The sequence below is a fragment of the Echeneis naucrates genome, chromosome 3, assembly GCF_900963305.1.
Source record: "Echeneis naucrates chromosome 3, fEcheNa1.1, whole genome shotgun sequence".
Classification (NCBI taxonomy): domain Eukaryota; kingdom Metazoa; phylum Chordata; class Actinopteri; order Carangiformes; family Echeneidae; genus Echeneis; species Echeneis naucrates.
This window is the reverse complement of record NC_042513.1, coordinates 1501719-1513987: the sequence shown is the minus strand read 5'-3', so window position 1 is coordinate 1513987 and position 12269 is coordinate 1501719. Positions and strand designations below refer to the sequence as shown.

General features: G+C 43.8%; 1 protein-coding gene across 1 annotated transcript in view; it reads right to left on the bottom strand.

Moving 5' to 3' along the window:
• Positions 1-88: 88 nt before the first annotated feature.
• Positions 89-12269, bottom strand: part of spon1a (spondin 1a) — a 67182-nt gene continuing 55001 nt past the window's right edge. Inside the window, exons 9-16 of the mRNA XM_029498384.1 lie at positions 9742-9882; positions 8616-8691; positions 8328-8510; positions 2094-2264; positions 1799-1966; positions 1414-1578; positions 359-625; positions 89-252 (exon numbers count right to left, since the gene is read on the bottom strand). Coding sequence (XP_029354244.1) covers positions 89-252; positions 359-625; positions 1414-1578; positions 1799-1966; positions 2094-2264; positions 8328-8510; positions 8616-8691; positions 9742-9882 — 1335 coding nt within the window. The remainder of the gene's footprint in view (positions 253-358; positions 626-1413; positions 1579-1798; positions 1967-2093; positions 2265-8327; positions 8511-8615; positions 8692-9741; positions 9883-12269) is intronic.

Below are 12269 nucleotides of genomic sequence, written 5' to 3'. Positions count from 1 at the left end.
TGAGCCATGACCTGTCCTGTACCCATCCCGGCAACCCCCCACCCCCCCACCCTTGTGCCCACATCAGCCCCATTCCCCCCACCTCTTTCTAGCAGGGGTGCACATTGCAAGCCCTGATTTCCTTTCTGTCCTTGCAGCTGGACAGCTGGGAAGTCTTGAACCTTTGCTTCACTGTCATGAGTCGCTCCTGAATACCTCCACCACAATGCTTGGTGCATTCTGTCCAACTTGACCATGGTCTCATTTTACACCCTGAAGATAGATATCAAGAAAAAGGGGAAGAGCAAGAGACTGTGAGAGCATCTGCCTGATTGTTTTTTAACCTTTAGTTTTTAATTAAATAACCACATATACTGACCTGGATGCTCAGAAGCAACCTTAGCTCTGCCCTGCTTGCTCTTCCTCTTTTCACGCTGTTCCTTGCGTCGTTTCTTCTCATCGCTGTTGGCTTGCCCTCGGTTGCACTTCCTGATCTTACATTTCTTTCTCTGAATGGTTTCAGGACAGGAATCTCCTCCAAACTGAGGCTCCAGCTTCACCATGCGTGTCCGGATCGTATGACCCTTTCCACAAGACTTGTTGCACTCTGACCATTCAGTCCACTCTGACATGATGCAGTCAATTGCTGAGGGGATAGAATTGGAGAGACAGAGATGGGAGGATAGACAGACTGATAAAATAAAGCAATAAATAATAGATCATGTACATGGCACAGTCTTGATAAATCAGGCGTTGTAGCTTTGCAATGTTTTGTCCTGTGTAGCGTTGTGATACATTATACATGAACCCATGTCAGGGAATATGGTGTATTTTATCTTAAATTATACATAGGCAACACAGAGATACACTTCTGGTTTGCCAGAGGGTATGATTTGTTTTTACATAACTACATGGAGGTTTCAATGGAGGACTGATGTAGCAAACCTATTAGTAGTGACAGGAAAAATAATATCAAGTATCCACAACCTAAATTCCGTTTGGAGGAAACAAAAATTAAACTGGCTCAAAATGGGAAATTGTGTATCTCTGAATTGATTAATTGTTTCGGCAACCTGCCTTTGAGAGTATACAAGTATTTAACTCAATACAGAGTGTGTTGGACACCAAGGCAAATATATTAAAACTAACTCTTATTCATGCATTACTCATTAGTAATTTAACAGGATAAATCAGATGAATTACAGATATAAAGGCAGATATACAGTTTTTCGGCATTATTGTTATCTGAATTTGACAGTCTACGAATCACATAAAAATACAGCTTTTTTAGGACAAAGAATAGAGGCTGTCCTGTCCGTGTCAAAACATCAATCATCATTAGAAAGTTGAAATTATTGTTACTTTACATTACTAATGTATGCATGAATACATGTCCTGTAAGTGTTTGTGTTAAGTGGGATGTTTATTACTTACGACACTCTGGTAGCATGCACTTCTCCACCTGCTCTAACTCTTCTGTACACTCTCCTAGCTCCACAGGGGACTTCAGCATGCGCTGTCGTGTCCGAAGACCCTTTCCACATGTCACACTGCAGTCGCTCCAGTCAGACCACGGAGTCAGCATGCAAGGAATTGTGTCTATGCAACAGGGATCGTTTAGTTAGAGTCAGTGCATGACAATATTTTCAGATAATGTTGTCATATACCTGTATAAAATGCAGCCTTGTGGATAAAATGACAAGATAATATTTACATTTTAGAAGATTCTTGTGAACTGCCTGTTACTTAATGGAACAGTTTTCTCCAGATTTGAAGCGTGGGAGTTGTCAGAATAGTCCTGAAAAATGTTGCTACTTACGACATTCTGGCATCATGCACTTATCGACCTCTAGCACCTCTGCCCCACAAAGGGAGCCATCTGCAGGAGGCATCTTCACCATGCGCTCTCTCCTCTTCATGCCCAGACCACAAGTGGCACTGCAGACATCCCATTCTGCCCACTCCGTAACCAGGCAACTGCTGGGAGCTACGGCAAAAAAAAAAAAAGGTAAGGGTGTGCAAGGTCAACACACTGTCCTATATACATTGGCTCGATAGTATGAACTGTGTCAATTGAAAAGTTTGAATTAAAAAGACAAGAAAGGGAAACATACAACATTCCTCATTCACCACACAGTTCTCTGTCTCCTCAGTTGGCAGAGTGCAGACTGAACCATCATCAGGAAACTGCTTAATGTAACGCTCCCGGGAACGTGTCCCTACCCCACAGGACACACTGCATGGAGACCAGGTGATCCATTCCGACATCATACACGTGGACGCATCTAAAGTGTCAAAGGCCGACAGAAAAAGATGACAGCAAGCTTTTACTTTTGTTGGTTGAATGTTCTAATACACTCAATAGCTTTTAGACTCTGCACCATGTAGGATATTTCCATAGCAACCTACAATGGGATACTGTGACTGTCACTAATCAGATTCTTGCAAGAAAAAACACTAAGTACATTAGAATTGACTTTTGTTTATTTAATCAAATTAAACGGGAGACATTAATTGTTCTTGTGCAGTATTACAAAAATTATACAATTCTGAGTTATTTACTGACACAATAGTTCAAGCATATAATTTCACTTAATTTGCTTAGACTATTGCTTTTCTAATCCACTGATTTCTGGTTACTGCCACAATATTGGCCAGTGTTTTTTATTTTAGCATTACAAACATTTGAGCAAGAGGGGTTAAATGGGCCTCAAAGTGATACACTGCTGCAAGTTCTGCTCAATAAAACGGTCGTACCCAAACTGAAAATCGAGATTTTAATTTCTGGTTTAAAAGCACAATGAAAGAAATTGTTCTTGAAATAATTAGCATTGTGTTAGCAAGTTAAAAAGGAAGACATGTGGGTGCAACTGTGCATACCTTGGCTTTTGGGTTGCATATGAGAAATGTAAATTGAGCAACATTGTTAGAAATAAAAATATGAAAAAATCAAAGACTGGGAAGCAGAGATTAATCATGCCTTAAAGTTTTCATCTCTTCATCTTCATCTTCAACTGCTTATCTGGGGCCAGGTCGTGGAGGCAGCAGCTCCAGCAGACGACCCCAAACTTCCTTTTCCCCGGCCATATCAGCCAGCTCTGACTGGGGAATCCCAAGGCACTCCCAGGCCAGTGTGGAGATATAATCTCTCCACCTGGTCCTCGTTCTGCCCCGCGGCCTCCTCCCAGCTGGAGATGCCAGGAACACCTCCCTTATGAGACGTCCTAGTGGCATCCTTATCAGATGCCCAAACCACCTCAACTGGCTCCTTTCCACGCAAAGGAGCAGAAGCTCTACTCCCAGTCCCTAACATATGCCAAGCTTCTCACCCTATCTCTAAGGGAGAATCCAGCCACCCTCCTGAGGAAACCCATTTCGGCTGCTTGTACCCGCGATCTAGTTCTTTCAGTCATTACCCACCGCTCATGACCATAGGTGAGGGTAGGAACAAAGACTGACTGGTAGATAGATAGCTTTGCCTTCTGGCTCAGCTCCCTCTTCATCACAACAGTGTTGTAGAGCGAACACATCGCTGCTGCTGCTGCTCCAATTCTCCGGCCAATCTCATGCTCCATCTTACCCTCACTCGTGAACAAGACCCGAGATACTTAAACTCCTTCACTTGGGGTAAGGACTCATTTCCTACCCAGAGTATGCATGCCACCGGTTTCCTGCTAAGAACCATGGCCTCCAATTCAGAGGTGCTGATCCTCATCCCAGCCACTTCACACTCGGCTTCGAACTTGTGCATTGAGCAGTGGAGGTCACAAACCGATGGAGCCAATAGGACCACATCATCTGCAAAAAGCAGGGACGTAACCCTCAGCTCCCGGAACTGCAGACCACCTCCCCCATGACTTCGCCTTGATATCCTATCTATGAAAATCACAAAGAGGATTGGTGACAAAGCGCAGCCCCAACCAACCCCCACCCGAAACAAGTCTGACTTATTGCCAAGAACCCGGACACAGGTCTCGCTTTGGGAATACAGGGATTGGGTGGCCCTCAGCAGAGAACCCCTCACCCCATCCCCATACTCCCACAGCACCTCCCACAACATATCCCAGGGAACCTGGTGGCACGCCTTCTCCAAGTCCACAAAACACATGTAGACTGGATAGGCATACTCCCATGGCCCCTCCAGGATGCATGCAAGAGCAAAGATCTGGTCCGTTGTTCCACAACCAAGACAGAATCCGCATTGTTCCTCTTCGATCTGAGGTTCGACAATCAGCTGGACCCTCCTTTCCAGCACCTTGGCGTAGACTTTCCCAGGGAGGCTGAGGAGTGTGATGCCCCAGTAATTGGCACACATCCTCTGGTCCCCCTGGTCCACCCCAGTCTGCCACTTTTTTGGCACTGTTCCAGATTTCCATGCAATTTTGAAGTGCTTTCAGCATTTCCAGACGGATCTCATCAATCCCCAGGGCTGGCTAGATGTCTGGATGACTGGAAATTTTTTACTTCTGAACTCTGACAAAACAGAAGTTATTGTACTCGGCCCTAAGCACCTCAGAAAAATGCTATCTAATCATCTCATCAGTCTGGACGGCATCCCTTTGGCTTCCAGCGCCACTGTAAGAAACCTTGGAGTAATTTTTGACCAGGACATGTCCTTTGTCCCTCACATAAATGCGTTCTCCAAACTCCTCCCACACCCGCTGCTTTGCCACAGTCCTTCAGGCCTGTCGGTACCTTGGAACCACCTCAGTTGTCTCCCGGGCTAACATACTCTGGGAGGCGTCCTTCTCCAGTCGTACGGCTTCCCTGACCACCGGTGTCCGCCACGGTGTCCGAGGGTTACCGCCGCTTGAGGCACCTAAAACCTTGAGGCTACAGCTCCCTGCGGCAGCTTCAGCAATAGAGGCTTTCAACACCAACCACTTAGGATCAATGCCCCCAACCTCCATAGGGATGTTGGAAAATCTCTGCCAGAGGTTGCAGTTGAAGGTCTGCTGGACAGAGGCCTCTTCTAGACGTTCCCAGTTCACCCGCACTACACATTTGGACTTGCCAGGTCTGACTTGAGTCTTCTCCCACCACCTAACCGAATTCACCACCAGGTGGTGATCAATTGACAGTTCCACCCCTCTCTTCATGTGTCCAACACATGTGGCCTCAGATCAGATGGCACAATCACAAAATCAATCACTGACTTCCTGCTTAGGGTTCCCTGGTACCAAGTACACTTATGAGCATCTTTATGCTTGAACATGGTGTTCATTATGGACAGTCCATGGTTAGCACAGAAGTCCAACAAACCAGATCAGGAAGGCCGTTCCTACCAATCATGCCCCTCCAGGTGTCTCCATCATTGCCCACGTGCGCATTGTAGTCCCCCAATAGGACTATGGAGTCCCCTACCGGAGCCCCATACAAGACCCGATTCAGGGTCTCCAAGAAGGCCGGATACTCCAAGCTGCTGTTTGGTGCATTCACACAAAGAAGAGTCAGACCCCCCCCCCCCCCACAACCCTGAGGCATAGGGAGGTGACCCTCTTGTCCACCGGGGAAAACTCCTACATAGTGGCACTCAGCCGGGGGCTTGTGAGTATTTTTTTTGTCAATATAAAAGAAGGAAATAGAAAAAAAGGAAAAACCCTTTCAGGTATGAGTTTATTTTTTCGCATATATGCCTGTCATTTTTAACAACACATGCATTTATGTCTTTTTTTTTTCCGTCTGCATTTGTCCTCCCCATTTAACACTACAGGGTATGTCAACTTTTTATGAGATTGATGCAGTTATTTAGCTAAATATTTCATTATTTTAGTGCATATGTGTGACCATAGTCCAGTGTCCTCCCACCTTCCAAAGACATTCATGTTTAGGTTGACTGGTGACTCTAAATTGTCCGTAGGTCTTCGTGTGCGTGTGAGTGGTTGCTCATCTCTGTTTGTCATTGTGTGTTGGCCCTGTGATGGACTGACAACCTGTCCAGGGTCTGCTCGCCTCTTGCCTGGAATGTTGGCTGGGATTGGCTCCAACACCCCTAACCCTAATCCCCTAACCCCCCTTGCCTAATGGATGTGAGACCATTACCAGCCCTCCCTGGAAGCTAGTTGGTTGAGCTTTATTGGGTAAAATGACCTTTGCATGGCAGGGAGGCCAGTGCTACACATCAGTGAATACAGGGGGGAGCAAAGCACAGACAAGAGGATGGACAGGGAAAGGGAAGCAGGTGGTGCAAAATCTCTTGGTATGTAAGAGATTTCGGACAATTCCATGCTCACAACTTTGTGGGAACAGTTTGGGGATGGTCTCTTCCTGTTCGAACATGACTGTGCACCAGTGCACAATGCAAGGTCCATAAAGACATGGATGAGAGAGTTTGGTGTGGATGAACTTGAATGGCCTGCAGAGTCCTGACCTCAACCCGAACACCTTTGGGATGAATTGGAGTGGAGGCTGAGAGCCAGGCCTTTTCGTCCAACATCAGTGTGTGACCTCACAAATGCGCTTCTGGAAGAATGGTCAGAAATGCCCATAAACACACACCTAAACCTTGTGGAAAACCTTCCCAGAAGAGTTGAAGCTGTTATAGCTGTAAAGGGTGAAACAACGTCACATTATACCCCATGGATTAAAAATGAGATGTCACTTCATATACACTCATATGCGAGTCAAGGCAGGTGAGTGAATACTTTTGACAGAATCGTGTAGGTGAAGGTGTCCCAATAGAGGTGCCGAGTCAAAGACGGGTTGCATGGTGATGGAATGAAAGAACAGCACAGCCCATTTTAGACAGAATTCATCAATTCTTCATGATGTGACCAGACCCGAGCTGGAAAGTGAAAGGACACATACAAGTGGGCAATGCCACCTGGGAGCCCCAGCAACGCCCCTGCAGGTAGACATCGGCAATATGCCCAAAGGAGAGAAGGACTGCAGTGCCACAGGGCGCCAGGCTCACGCCCTGATGCACACAGACCAAGGAGACTGCAGGAGAAGCATACCCACAAAGACCACCAGGGAGCCACCATGAACTCATCACCACACAGCGCCAGGAGATAAAGCCCAGCCATAAAACCCCAAATGAGCCCAGGCACCCAGCCGAACAATCCACCATACTATTGTATTACTATTAATTATTGTAACTATTGTATTTCTAACAGATCTCATTTTCAGCTATTCTTTGCTCCCTCTGCAGTCTCACCTGACTACACAAGAATGATGTTCATGTTATCAGACATAAACTGTATTCCAGTTTATCTAAGAATATAGATACAACTATTTTCTCTGCTGTGATGTTTTATACCTGGGAAACAAGTATGCTGTACTAAGCCGAACATGATAAATCAATTATTTACATTATTTACTCTGCAGATAAAAAACTACCATCTTTCAAATCTATGTTCTAATTACAAAATGTCCAGCATTACATGTAAGCAACAGATGGCACTAACGTGAGAATTTAAAAATTGATTCACTTTTTATCACAGTAATCCATCACCTGTGCACATTACATCAAAGCTATCGCTGTCTATCTTTGTGAAGAAATGCCAGAAATACACTGACAAGATGAAACATTATAGTCACATGGAGCAACATTATCACATCAAAATATTCCTAATTGTTATAGATCTGTCACATAAACTTTGACTGCCTCTACTTCTGTGTTTTCCAATTGTCCTCCAAATCTCTGCTGTGGGCACTTACTTTCTTGACACATGTAACTAGAGTAAATAAGCAGGCTCTCTATGGAGCTGGGTTTCTGTAGGTATAAAGTGTAGCATAATTTTTGCCAGAGGTTTATTATTTCTGCATAATCAGCATTTAAGGTGCCAAGCAGGGCAGAAATAATTAACCTCCAAGAAGACAATCTGTCTGCCATTAAACAGGCAATAAAGCACTGATTCCACTGGTAGGAAAATCCATCCACAATCTGCATCTAAGTTAAGATTATTCATTACAATTTTTAATCATCTGTGTTGAAACATCCATAATTGTATCACAGATTGCATGCTTATGAGACAAAAAAAATGGAGAACCAGCAGAAATATTGTCCTCAGTAAATTAGTCTAAGCAACTTAGAACACATATTTACAGCTTCGTATAATTTTACTTGACTTTACATAAAATTTTAAAAGTTAAATAACTTCAGCATAATGGTACCAGGGATATTACCTGTGGCTCTGAACCAAACATGAAAACCACGCCATCACTCTTTAGATTGTTACATTAATGGATTCATTAGCAGGAACAGTAATATTCTCATAAAGAGACTTCAGGAGACGCTGTTCCTTCAGAAAACTAGTTCATCAGAAGCATTTTACCTCATTATCCACATGATTGCTTTCGGTTTTTGGACAAGCATCGTGACCTTCAGTCTTTAAATGGCTGCTCACCCTCGTCACTGCATCCAGGCCCCATGCATGGCTCAAAGTCTTGAGTGTGTGGGCAGGGAACGCTGAGGTCCAACTGGGCCTTTAGCATCCTCTGCCGCATCCTCTTGCCCTTTTCGCAAGTGGCTGAGCTGCAGGCAGACCATGGAGACCAGTTGGAGTAGATACATGTTTCAGGGGTATCATCTGTACAAGGGAATAAAGATACTATAAAAGCCTATCACAGTTAAATTTTAATGTTAAACATATTGAGAGAAAGGGCGGGGGGTGAGATGAAAACAATATCCAGACCTTCCTCTTTTTCCTCCTGGGCAATATCTGCTACAATGTCATCCACATTGTCCGGCACAATATTGCACTGTTCACCCTGGGGACACAGACACGCAGTGACGTAGCTACACTAACAGGCTGCAGCGCTTTTGGACAAACAAAAAAAATATGTGTCAACATAATGCGTGTTCAAACCCTGTGTGTGATTGTGTTGTTTAGGCTTCTAGACAGTGAAAGATAGGAAAAAATTGTGCACATCTTCCACACATCTGCCTCTAGATGCCACTGAAGGGCCACTAACCTTTTATCTTCTCTGAGGGAAGGCTTTTCACCACACATCACATTATAATTATAGAAATTTTGAATTGAAAGATTGAATTTTAACACCCGCTGCAGATATTGTATTTTATATTATTATTAATAGGTTTTCTACATGCCATCACATTTATTTTATTATCTCTTTTTTATTATTCATGTGTATGAATCTTAACACTAATTGTGAATTATGAAAGCTGCTGAAATTTTATTTTTGTAATTAACTGCATTGAAGGAGAGGTGTTAGATTTTTTTGATTGATATCATGTAAATTAGTCAGTCAGTTTATGTATTATTTTGTTCAATCCCAAACGTACAGATTTTTTCACCTGTTGTTTTGGACAACTCAACTGCAGTAGAAGAGGCTCACTCCCTCACTGTTTCTGCTTTTGAAAAATCTGAAGACATCTTTATGTCCTGACAATGGTTTGTGACATATTAAAAAATGTGTCATCTTCGAGTATGTTCACATACCACGTCAGTCAAATTTGGCTTACTTATCTGCATAGAAGAATATAAATATCAATGGGGAGATATAGAACTTAGATGAAAGCAAAGGAAAATCACTTTAAAATACAAATGACAAGTAATTCAGTAACTAGACATTTTTTGACATTGTGAGTCAGTCTAGTGAAATGTTCACAATGCCTACATTGAATAAATTTTTTTTCAAACATACATTATGTTACTTACACTCCAATGTATTATAATCTGAATATTTATTTTATCTGATGAAATGTGCTGTCATAATGTCATTATTCCCATTATCCAATCAAAATGACCAAGTATATGCATTTGCCCAATGAGCTAACTGGTATAATAACAGACTGACCTTCCGAGCTATGCGTTCAACCATCACCCTCGCCACTGGAGTGATAGCACCCCCCTCAGGGTCATAAAATGGACTCTGTGGATGATCCAGACTGGTGAGGGGACGGATTTTGTCCTGAGGCAGCGTGGGCTTGTTGGGAGACTACAAGAAGCACACATTAAAATGAAGTAAGAGATAAGAGTCCGTGGGCCACCAAGCTGCGAGTCTTTGGGACCCAAAGATATTTGAAAAATACATTTGTACAAATATAATGAGCACAGTCATTCAAGGTTACACAAAGCGCAAGTCACACAAAGGACAAGTCTCAAAGTTAGAGAGCAGATGTGGAGGAGATGCTTATATGGGAGATACTCTTACTAGTCAAGAGCAAAGGTCTGCCAGCATGGGGTTGATAGAAATACCACTGCCAGAGGCTGTCTGGAGGCAGAAGACCAACTCATCCTTCACCTCCCATAGAAGCCACCCAGAAAAAACACAGGATACTGTTTGTGTTGAGCAAGAAGGGAAGAGCGAGGGGTATTGAGCAACTACTTATTAAAAGTTACAGTAAAAGTGATGGCTTGGATAGATGGATCTCATTACTCTGTTAAATGCTCATGCCTTTAACAGTTTTGTGATAGAAAACCAGTCGAATCCCACCTGACCACCAGAAGAGCCACAGTTTCATGATCATCTGTTGCACAATGTGGGTGTTTCTTTCATTTATTTGGCTTTTGCGCCTTTTGTGCAGTTTGAGCAAGTTATCATTTTCACAGAGATCCATCCACCTCTCTGATATTCAAGGAATGAAAAAAATATCTGATTGGGAATCTCTTTATTTTGTTGAAAATTGCATATATGGGCAAAAGAAAGGGTTTTGTCTGAGTTCGCTATAGTTCAGAGAATTGTCACTGGATTGAAGAAAGCTTATAAACATGGTCATCATGATTCTGAGGCTATGATTCCTTTGTTATTGAAACCCAAAAAGATGTGTATCATATACATTGTCAGACTGACTAATACTATACTGATACTAATCGCTGCAATTGAGCATTGTGGGTTTCTAAGGACCAAAATTACCTCCCTAAGCTGTATCTTGACCATTTATGCAGCTGCAGGAAAATCAATGGGGCAGACTACAATAATCAACTTCTTGTGGCTTTTTTGAACACTTGGGGAAAGAGTTAGATAAAAACAAAGCACAAACTGATAGTTCTACAGTTTATATGCTGCCCTTATTGGACACTTTGACTTAGGACGTGCGAGCTGCAAAATGCTTGGAAGGAATGACAGTTGTGGTGTAACAAAGAGTATGTGAGCGCCAGTGAGTAAGAGAGAGGAACTAAATAAAATTGAGCAAGGGAGCTATGAGGGATCAGCCAGAGGTTTCATACACGCACTCACAGTTTGGTCAAACATGTGCACCCACACCCGAATCTATTCGTGCTGACTGGAAACACTGAGCATTCAGTCGAAAGCACCCCAGGGTGGGAGTGGGAGGGGAAGATGTTCCAGGCTGTTAGAGGAGAACTGGTCGGGCAATGGCACTTGCAGACTAGCAGATTGTAAAGAAGCGATTGAAGAGGAAGTAATTGTAAATGTAAGCAGAAAGGCTGATGAAGAGGAGGGTGGTGTGATGACAAGGTCAAAATGAGACTGTGAAGGGTAGACTCAGTTGATGATGACAGTAAAGAAGAAGATTATCCAGGGGTTAAAGGATGGGAGGGAAAATAGTTTCAAAATGGTACTAATTGCTACATGAGTGTGGTGTTGTAACCTGAGTGGATCCACAGGTTCATTACATGGAACACTACTGTTGTTCTGCCAATAAGTCTTTTTTCTCATAATGTTTTGATATAGATAATAATTGCTGGCACAATTTTTTATTATTTATTCATCCATCCATCCATCTTCATCCACTTATCCGAGGTTGGGTCGCGGGGGTAGCAACTTCAGCAGGGAGCCCCAGACTTTCCTTTCCCCGGTCACATCCACCAGTTCTAACTGGGGGATCCCAAGGTGCTCCCAGGCCAGAGTGGAGATATAATCTCTCTACCTGGTCCTCGGTCTGCCCCAGGGCCTCGTCCCAGCTGGATGTGCCTGGAACACCTCCCAAGGGAGGCTCCCAGAGGGATCCTGACCAGATGCCCAAACCACCTCAGCTGTTTCCTCTCAATGCAAAAGGAGCAGCAGCTCTACTCTGAGCTTGTCACCCTATCTCTAAGGGAGAAGCTGGCTACCCTTATGGGGAAGCTCATTTAGGCTGCTTGTACCCGCAATCTTGTTATGTTGGTCATGATCCACCACTCATGGTGAGGGTAGGAACGAAGATTGACCTGAAGATCAAGTGTGCGATACAGCAACCGCAGTACTGCTCCCACTGCTCTGATTCTCACGTTCCAAGGTGCCCCCACTCGTGAACCCCCAACCTGGAGTAGACAGTCCCTCGGTTTCCTGCTGAGAACCATGGCCTCTGATTTGGAGGTACTGATCCTCATCCCAGCCGCTTCATACTCAGCTGCAATCCTGTACAGTGAGAGCTGAAAGTC